This window comes from Talpa occidentalis, unplaced genomic scaffold (assembly GCF_014898055.3).
Source record: "Talpa occidentalis isolate TD23 unplaced genomic scaffold, MPIMG_talOcc4v2.1 talOcc4.15, whole genome shotgun sequence".
NCBI classification, from domain to species: Eukaryota; Metazoa; Chordata; class Mammalia; order Eulipotyphla; family Talpidae; genus Talpa; species Talpa occidentalis.
This window is the reverse complement of record NW_023601543.1, coordinates 54,739,237-54,749,264: the sequence shown is the minus strand read 5'-3', so window position 1 is coordinate 54,749,264 and position 10,028 is coordinate 54,739,237. Positions and strand designations below refer to the sequence as shown.

Genomic DNA, 10,028 nt, shown 5'->3' with positions numbered 1-10,028 from the left:
CAGTATGGAAAGTATGGCAGACTACTAGTTGTCCATTGATATTCATTTCCAGCTTTTCTCCTAACAACATGACCTTTAATTCAAGCTGGTACATGACCACCCAGAATAAGAATTAAATCTCCCAGCTTTGCTTGCAGTTAGATGTGGTCATGTGACTAAGTTGTGACTGACAGATGAATGGAAATGGTGTGTGCCCTTGCGAGTAAGAAAAGTGGTCTTGCCCCATCCTTCCTCCACTTCGTTTTGCTGGCTGGAATGCAGATATAAGAAACCATCCAAAATGTGTGGCCCTCAAACACATTTTGAGAGTTCACCATCACACTGTATATCCTACCACTATAATTTTTGGTCTCTAAGACCCATCAAACCCACAGTCCAACTAAGAACATAAATGAGAAAGGGACAGAGTAGATGCCAGATTCAACCACTGCAAAGGCTACCACTAAATCATTCCTACCCCTTGTCCTTGTTTCCTGGGTACTCACCGGCACGCCATGGGACATGAGGGTGTTGGGATTCATGAGGGTGACAAGTTGGTGCAGGAGGTCAGGTTGGCTATCAAAGAGCTCAGGTGTCAGCTTCTTCATCACTTCTTCCAAATGTTCTGCTGCAAGTGAGGGTACCCCATACCAAGTCTTTGGCTCACCCCTGTTCAAGTAGAAAGACACAGAATGGTCACATCCATGGCCTTGAGGGAGCCCACCCTAACTGCCTCCCTGATTCCCCAGAGCCCCAGCTCACCAGTGGAGGTAGTTAATGGAGTAACTCCAGTGATCCTCAATATGCCAGCAAAAAGCTGAGAAGACCATGCCCACATAAAGCCAGGGTACCTTCATGCCGGAGATATCTGCATTGATGTGGCAGAGTACAGACTGCTCCAACACTGGCATCACATTCAGGTTCCAACCACTGGTAGCATATTCCTGTCAGGACAGATATTTGCAGAAAGAGGATGAGTTATGCTAAGGAGCTGAGATCTCTAGTCCAGGGAACATTAATTTTGAGGTCACAAACCTTTCTGAAACATCTAAAAAGTATAGGTATCTCTTCCTTTCAGTTTCTAAAGACATACATAAAATTTCAATTCAATTCAATTTCAGGGGGTACCCACCTGATGTACCCACTCATCAAAAATACTTCCAAGTTAAAAGATCCTGCTCCAGAACAAATGCACCCTTCCTTTGAGGCAGGCCTAGGTTCTCACTGTTTCCTGCATATACAGTCCCAGTCCCTGAACATTTCTTATGAATGAGCCAAGCACTCTGTCAGATACTTCATACACTGTCTCAATTAATTATTATAACACATGTGTGAGGCAGATACTATCCCATTCTATAGACAAGTAAATTGCCAATCTCATGGCTAGAGATGCCATGCCAGATACTAGGCTGTGTTCTTAACCACCATCATCTCTCATCTAAATCTCACAGCACCCATGTAAAGCAGGCATAATCCCCATTCTAAAGAGTTTAGAATCCTTCACGGTACTAAATGACTTGCCTAAGCTCACATTGATAATATAACCGTGAGTCACCTACTCACCTCCTCCTCAGGGGTTAGGTGCCGCTTATTGTCACTGACAGGGAAACCGCTGCCAAATTCTTTGGAATGGATGTCAGCTCCATATTCAACAGTCACATCTTCCTCAATGCTGTTCACCAGCCGCCAGAATTCCTTCTCCACGAGTTCTGTGGGCACCATCTGGGAAATAGGGGTAGCAGATGACCGAGACTCATCGTATCCTTGCCCAACTGACCCAGGAGAGCTGAGACCATCAGGCACCAACACCTACGACCCCAGTCCTCCATCACCTACGTGTACAGGCATGTTGAAGTAATCGGCTTTAAAGGAGTCAGCCATCTCGCCAAAGCTCTGCAGAGTGTATTCCCGGGTAGCCTGCTCAAAGCCAAAGGCTTCGGGGGGGCGCTTACACTCCTGAAACCCAAAGAACATGTCACCGAGGCAGAGGGAAAGAGGTGGAGAATCCTCAAAGGTGGAACTGAATATAGGGTAGGAATAGGAATGTAGAAGAGCCCTAGGTTTCCACTCAGGGCCACTGAGGGAGGCCTACTATAGAGTTCCACCTTTTTCTCCTGCAACTTCAGCTAAGTTTTCTCATTCTTACAGGCACCCTCTACCACAGTTTTGCTCTTCTCTTCCTTTAGGACTGCTATACCACAGACCCTGACTTAAATATGCTATTCTATGCTCTTCTGTTACTATCTCTTCCTCTTGAGCAAAAATGTGAGTTTTCTACAAGGTGCTCAGGAAAACATTTTTATGTCCAGACTAGAACTACAGGCCTGGGAAAATGGACATTCAAGTATGTTGGAGGATGAAAAACAGAAGTACCAGTTTCTACAGTGTCAAACCACAGTCCTATTCTTTAGACTACCACAAAAGACTACCACATAAAACTCCCTCATTGTGTACCTATAGCCATGGTTTTAAATGAGAGCCATATATATACCCCAGTCTATAAACTGTTGGTACTCAAACTCCTCCCTAATGGAATTTCCACTACTACGAAGGCTAACATACACTGCCTTGGTTCTTGTTCCTCATCTGTGTGCGCGCATGTGCACACCTGGTTTTTATGACTAGTAGAATCAAATCCCTAAGTCAAAGCAAAAAACTGTCAACATATGCTCTCCAGAAACCCAAAGAGAAATGCAGATGAGCACTCAGAATTTGGATGAAACTAGAAAGCTCATAAAACAGACCTTCAGAGACCTCTTAACACTCACTGCTGCTTCAGCTGCCCTCCTTGCTGCCTCTCTTACACTAGGTAGACTCTCCCTTTGCTTTCAATATTCCCTGTGAATATACCTTTACTCCTGCATTCCTCTCACCCCAGTCTGGAACACTTGACCACTCCCTCCGGTTAAAGCCTACATCACTGCAAGCCAATCTATCACAACAGAAGGAAAATAAGTAAACTTTTTTTTTTTTATTTTTTTTTTTAATAGAGGCATGTTTTTTTTTATTTATTTATTTGTTTGTTTGTTTTGTTTTATACATGCACTGGGTACAGTCAGAAGCGCGGGAGGGTGAGAGAATTCACCAGAGCCAGAGCGGGGAGCAGAGCAGGCAGAAGGACCGAAGGACACTGCTGAGGGGAGCAGCGGGTGGCAGGAGAGGTCTGCGCACCATGCGGGACCCTCCTCCGGTGGCCGGGGAGCAGCCGGGGATCGAACCGGCACCGCAGAGGCCGCGGGCAGCTTCGCAACCCAGCGCTCAACCGCTGCGCCACTGGGGAGGCCCCAAAATAAGTAAACTTTATACTCCTATCGGACCCTACAAGGAAAACAAAAATCATCCATGGATAAATATAGAAAAATGATTATGGAGTAATAAGTGAAAATATACAATAAGGTCCCACATTTGTTCAAGATAATTATATAGATGCAGCAATAAAAAAAAAAAAAAAAGAGCAGCAAATATACCTGATCATTACCAGACTATTTACCTGGTTGTCTCTAGGTGGTAAGATGACAAGTAATTTAAGCTTTCTTTAAAAAACAAAACAAAACAAACAAACAAAAAAAACCCAACAACCTCAGAATAAACACTTTGGAAACTGAAGTAACAGTATTTTCTTCATATTCCTATCCTCCAAATCTCATTTCTGACACCTCCCCAGGTTACTAACTTCATTTTCCTCACCCCTGAACTTCTATACCTCAGAGTTCCTAACACACAATTTAGCATCTGATTCCACGTCATCACACAGTCGGTTTAATGACTCTCACCTCACCGGGTGGTGTAAGAGTTCCCAAAGGAAACAACCAAAGCCTGAATCTTCTCTTTCTCCCAAAGCTCTGCCCAGCCTAGCCCCATCACAGGGATCCAAAAAACGTACGACTGTGGCTGAGCTAGGTTACTCTCAATAAGGCTTGATGAAAGCAGGCAAGGCCTGGGACTGGGAAGGTCTTACCGCCATAACACACTTTGGGCACCGCCAGACACCCTTGGGAATCTCAGGCAGAGGAGGCAGCAGGCAGAAGATGTGGTAGTTGTCATCACAGCCATCACACAGCAGGAGCTTGTCATCCTCATCCCCTCGAGAACACATCCGGCATACATATGACTCAATCTGCCAGGGGAGGGAGGCAAAAGTTCATCAACCTAAGCTCTATCCAGTCTTCAAACATCAGGCCCCCCCAGAGAGTAACCTAGTCCACAGAGCTCTCTATTAGAAACTTGCTGTGTGCACTGGCTGGATCATTCAAGGCCCTGTACAGGCTAGTCATGGCAGGTCTGGAATTTAACTACATGTACAGAACCTCTCCCAAGATAAACTGTTAGAGGTATTAAAGCAGTCTTCTTTTTTTCTTTATAAAGATGTGTTTATTCATACAAGAGCTGGGGTATAGGCCAGAGATGTGGGGAGTGAGAGGATTCACCAGAGACAGAGTGGGAACAGAACAGAGGATTCACCAGAGACAGAGTGGGAACAGGTGGATTGACTGAAATACATTGCTAAGGGGAGCAGCGGGCGAGAAAGGCAAGGTCTGCTGTGCCATGTGGGTCAGCTCCCTGGCCAGGGATTGAACTTGTGCTACAGTGGCTTCCGATAGCTTCATAATGCTGAAACTTATTAACTCCTTGTGCCACCAGGGAGGCCCTAAAGCAGTCTTCATCATTCAGTCTTGTTTCTCCATTTTGACTCATTCAATTAACACTGAACACTATGGGTTCAACAATATGCTGAACTTTGTGGCACAGTGACAAAAGGTATCCACCTTCTAATTGTATATACAGTACTCCACACACATACATAAAAACTTCAGGGCAGTGTAGAAACTGGTCCATAAAGGGTACTGTGGGAGCGTAGAGAAGGAAGCACTCAAATCAGCTGGGAATTAAGAGGGACCAGTTTAAGAGTTTTATTGAAAAGGTGACACTTGAAACTGAGATCTGAAGGCAACTGAAGTCTGGCAATGGGGTGGAGCAGAGGCGGAAACTCTACCAGGCAGAAGAAATAACATGCAAAAGATGGCAGAAAGCATGGTGTGTCTCAGGGAAAGAAATGAACATACCTACTAGTAGTTCAGTGTGGCTACAGCAGAGAAGTGAGGTGGGCAGTGCTGGGGCAAGAAGCTAGAGGTCAGCAAAGACTGGATAATGCATGGTAATGAGGAGCTCAGCCCTTATCCTGAAGCAATGGACAGGGAGTATCCTCTGGACCCTTCCAGCACTTATGATGACAGTACTTGATCACCTTTTCTTGTTCCTTGTTCCATTTGAGTTGGCCTTGTCTCCCCACCAAGCCTACTTTTCTGTTTAATGTAACCTGGTCCAGCGCTATGCTGGGGAAATGCTTGTTGAAGGGATGAGAAATAAAGTATTAGGCAGTCAGGGCTGGGTTCTTACAAACTGGGCATTGCTGTGGTTCCTCCGCAGCCTCATGGTCATCTTGGTACAGGGCTCTGGGCTGTGACTCAGCTCCTCCTTGCTTTCCAGGAAGGTCTTGGGTGAGGCTGACTCCATCTTCACATCCCCACCTGACTCCTCCTTCACTACTACAGTGGGGGGACACTCAGGTCCTTCCTTATCTAAGAGAGAGAGCAGAGGTTCTAAAGAACAGTTCTGAACAGTCAGGACCCCATCCCCTCCCCCAAGGTGAGGCCATCTTTCACAGTGCCCCAGCCTATCAGGTCTCACCTTTCTTCCGCAGAGTCTTATCCTTAGCCATGAGGCCCAGGCCCATCATCTTGGGGCCTGCCCCATAGATTTGTAGCTTCTTCAGCTCTGGATTTTTTTCAATGTCTTCCTCTGTAGGTTCCGGCTGGAAGAAAAGAAGAAAATGAATCAAGACTGTTATTTGGGACAGACAGCCACATCCTAAAAGAAAAATAACTTCGACTATACATCACCTGAGATCCTGCCAGGGGCTGAGGCATAGGTGGGCCAGAGCTACTTTTTGGAAACTGGGGGCAAATGAGATGCCTCCTCACCCCTCTTGGAAAGAAATTAAGATGGGATCTCAGTTTTCCCAATTGTAAAATGAGAGTATTAACTCCTACCTTACAGTTACATGGGGATTTGAGGATTAATATGTATGAAGAAATCTAACAGTGTTTGGCACTACCAATAAATGGCAATGACTAATACAATCTGCTAAATTTATGCTTCAGTGAGCCCAGAAACAGTGCCTGTCTCCTTCTGTTATATCTCCAGTGCTTAACTGGGAGATAGATATAAGGAGGAAGAAGAGTTCTACCCTTTGAGCAGAGTGAGTCAGGAACAAGGTAGGCAAGAAAAGCTATTGCATGAACAGATCAAGAACCAGCTTCTAAGTTCAGCTGAGAGTAAACAACAAAAGTAAGGCCAGAGAGAGGCACACTACTGCTTAAGAGAACTGAGGGAAAGGAGAGTAGAATGCAGAACAGAGAGCCTTGGCCAGAGGGAGGGTGAAGATTCTCTCTACCCCTAAAGCTCTAATTTAGAAGAGAAGTACTCACATCAGGCTGCAGTCTTTTAGCCCGCCGGCCGTAGCTGTTGAACTTGGAAGGCTGCACAGACTGCCGAAGGGGAATGCTGTGTGGTTTGTATTCCTTGTCTTTCTCTTCATTATCAAATGGACGTGTATTGCATTGCTGGGGACAAGTAAAGGATAAGGGTCAGGGCAGGGGGTCCTAGCCCCAACAGCAAGGATGTACCTCTAGCTTCACTCAATGGCAAACCAAAGCTGTGGTTACAAGCCCCTGACCCTCACCAGTAAGTCCCAGTCAATAAGTCTTTACCACTAACACTAGCATACACACTGAAAATTCTTCTTATGCCTTTGCTTACGCCATTCCTCCTTCCAACTTCCCCAACTAAATCAGACCTCATCTCTTCGCAGACCTCTCCAGCCCAAAAGATCTCTCCTGCCTTTTAATTCCTCTAGAAGTTACAATTTCATCACCTAACAGAGTAGGCTAGCCCTGTGAGTACCTCTAGGACCTCTCATCTGGGCAGTGTGGGAAAAGAATAAACACCACTAAAAGGATGGAATCTGGTTTCCAGGTCTCCAGTCCACTGAACCAGTTCCATTAAGAGAAAGTGTGGAAATCAGTATCTGGGGGGAAACCCTAGTCTGGCATTCTTACCACTAGATTAGCTCCAGACTGGTACATCTCATAGGGATAAACGATGCGTTCATAATGGGAGCGTAGCAGGGAGCCAATGTTTTTGCCTGGTGGGTAGTTGAGGCGCTGGGCTACCCGGGCCCACCGACGGTCCTTACATATGGATTCATAGCCACCTTCTTCCACCACGATCTGCAAGAAGTGGGAAGGAACATGGATGTGTTGTGTGTATACACATGAGGAAGTAGACCTGTAGAAAGGGCAATGAGGACAACGCCAGTCCCACATTCACTGGGAGCTACCCCCACCTCCCACTACCACCACTCAGGCTCAAATTGCAGCAAGAGATGCCAAGAAGTTCTAAAGACAGCATGTGTGCTACCAGGCTGTGCCCTTTCTATTGCAGACTAGAGGTTCAATATCTAAGCCCAGGAAGCCCCCAGAATATAAGGAATATTAGGGAGTGAGGTGGGTAGGAGTTTAAGAAAAACCTGTTCTTACTTTGCTGAGGCTGTAGAGGTCCAAAATCCGCCGTTCTACATTGGGAATCTTTAAGGAGGAGCCCTGGATTTCCCAGAATTTGGCAATCTGGTCCAAGTAGTTCAGTTTCACTCTGGTCTGGGCCTAGAGAAGATATGGCTCAAAGAAGCTGGCCTTCCCCTCCACCTCACCCGTCTTCTGGCCTAATCTTAGATGAGGAGAAAGGATAGGAGCAGCCCACTATCAGGGGCTCTCATCTCTGTCACCCTCTAGTCAATAGGATAAGCCCTAGGGCCCCACAATAACCAAAGCTTTACATATACTCTCTCTCAATCTCCCCAACAGGGCTGTGTATCACCATCTTTTACAGAGAGCCTGTTTCCTAAAGTCACAGAGCAGGTAGCAAGAGACTAGAAGTGAAATAACTTGTTTCAGTTTTTCCTCTGCCACTGACTTGTTGTAGAGCTTGAGCAAATCAGTTCTACTCTCTGAAGCCTGTTTTCTGATCCCCAAAAGGGATAAAATAACTGCCTAGTACATTTAGCCCAGAAGGGTAGATTTATGAGAAGAACAATGTAGGCCCACTGGAAACTCCAGGGTCTACCTGAACTCTGGGCATGTTTCAGAGAATACAGGCTCTGAAAAACCACATTCATCTCATATGCACATGAAACTTGTTCTATGATACCTGAAGTGTGAGTGTACATGCTAAAGACACAATGGTCTAAAGAACTAAGAGATGGTATATATATCAAGAGCACTGGCACCAAGCCGACTCAGGAGCCAATGTAGGCCAAAAATCCTAGGAACAAAGCACATACCATGTTTCCCTGGAACTTCAGTGATTCAAGTGACCTCAGTGACCCACGATGGGCTCACCAAGGCCCCAAGTCTACAACTACCATACCCTGGTCAAAGGGTCTGGTTCTCTGAAGAATTAGATATTCATTACCATTCACTACCTTTCTCTGATCCCTTTAGGGGGGATAGTTCTTTCCATTTTATGGACAAGGAAAATTAAGGTCTACTTGTAGAAAGAAATAACGTATGGCTCCTTAGCTGTGAGAACCCTTAAGGGGTCAGGAACCTTACTGCTTCCACAATTCTAGCTTTCCAAGATGGAGTCATCCCTGCTCCTCCTCAGTAGCCAACACCATCTCTAGATTATCTCTAGCAAACCTGCTCCTCATCCATGATAGGCAATACCTTGCCCCAGATGTACTCCCAAAGACTTGGTCATATCCATTTCTTTAAGGAACTTGTACCTCTATGAGATGATTTTTGCTTGGACCAGAACAACACCTAGATGAACTCTAGAACAGTTGTTCTTCAATGAGAGGCAATTTTGCCCCCAGGTGGATTTAGCAATGCCTTTTTGGCTGCCATAACTGGGAAAGGGTACTACTGGCAACTAATGAGAAGTCAGGGATGCTGATAAATATTTTACAGTGCACAGGATAGTACTGCATGAGAAAAAATTATATGACCCAAAATATCAAAAGTGCCAAGGCTGAGGAACTGTGGTGTAGAAGGTAATCAAGTTTTTAGGTTGGGATGTTCAGTTGGGCCTAATACTCCTCCCATCCCTGGACATCTAGTAAGGCTTGCAGATATGTAATAATGAGGCAGAGGGGGGTGGCATACTTCTAACCTGCATCTTCCATGGGCAACTCCAGGTCCTTACCCAGATCTAGCTTTAAATCCTTGGCAGAGAACCTCACCTATCCATGCGAAGGGCCTGGACTTCCTGTATAGAACAAACGGGACAGGGAGAAACCTACCTTCCTGACCCCCTGTCCAACTTTGGAATCAACTCATCCAACACACAGACCAGAGTTCTTGTGTTGTTCCGACCCATCCACCTCCCACCTTACCAACCACCATAGCAAGAAGGTAGGAAGCACCAGGTAGTGGATGAATTGGATAGATGAGGTCACATTCAACTGGACAAGCAAGAAAGGGTCTTAGCAAGTCCCATATTTTCCTTTTGTTGATCTAGGTAAGGCAGGTCATTTGACAGGAACTTTAGCAGTTGTAAACCTTTGTGGGAAAGGGACATCCTCAGCCTTTGTTAAATGCCCCATGATATTGGTTATATTAAAAATTCTAAAGCTTCTTCTATGTACTTTATGCAACTTCATAGAAGAAAGAATAAAGGCCTATTAGGGTAAAGTACCTTAGCAAGAGAAGGTATGAGGGAAGTGGGATCAGAGCTCAGGTATTCATTCTCCCAACCCCGCCACCAGCTGCTAATCTTCTCACCTCTAGTTCATTCAGCCTCTGAATCCGGGGAGTAAACCTGAAGTTGTCCACTTCTACAGCAAAGGGTGGCTGCCAGTCCTGAATGGGTACAGAGGGGAAAAGAAGGCTGGGTTATTCTAGCATGTACAAGACCAGAGGGCACCAAAAGCATCTCAGTACCCCTATTCACTTCTTCCCAGACCTATTAACTTAGCAAACACTCAATCCACC

The 10,028-nt window shown here is 45.6% G+C and overlaps 1 protein-coding gene across 1 annotated transcript in view; it reads right to left on the bottom strand.

Annotated features, from left to right (window-relative positions):
• The window catches only part of KDM5C (lysine demethylase 5C), a 28,319-nt gene that overhangs the window by 13,854 nt on the left and 4,437 nt on the right, over positions 1 to 10,028 (bottom strand). The window contains 11 exon segments of the mRNA XM_037512370.2: positions 486 to 648; positions 742 to 923; positions 1,543 to 1,701; positions 1,816 to 1,935; positions 3,938 to 4,096; positions 5,377 to 5,558; positions 5,668 to 5,791; positions 6,468 to 6,602; positions 7,098 to 7,268; positions 7,578 to 7,700; positions 9,819 to 9,896. Of these exon segments, the coding sequence (XP_037368267.1) occupies positions 486 to 648; positions 742 to 923; positions 1,543 to 1,701; positions 1,816 to 1,935; positions 3,938 to 4,096; positions 5,377 to 5,558; positions 5,668 to 5,791; positions 6,468 to 6,602; positions 7,098 to 7,268; positions 7,578 to 7,700; positions 9,819 to 9,896 (1,596 nt within the window).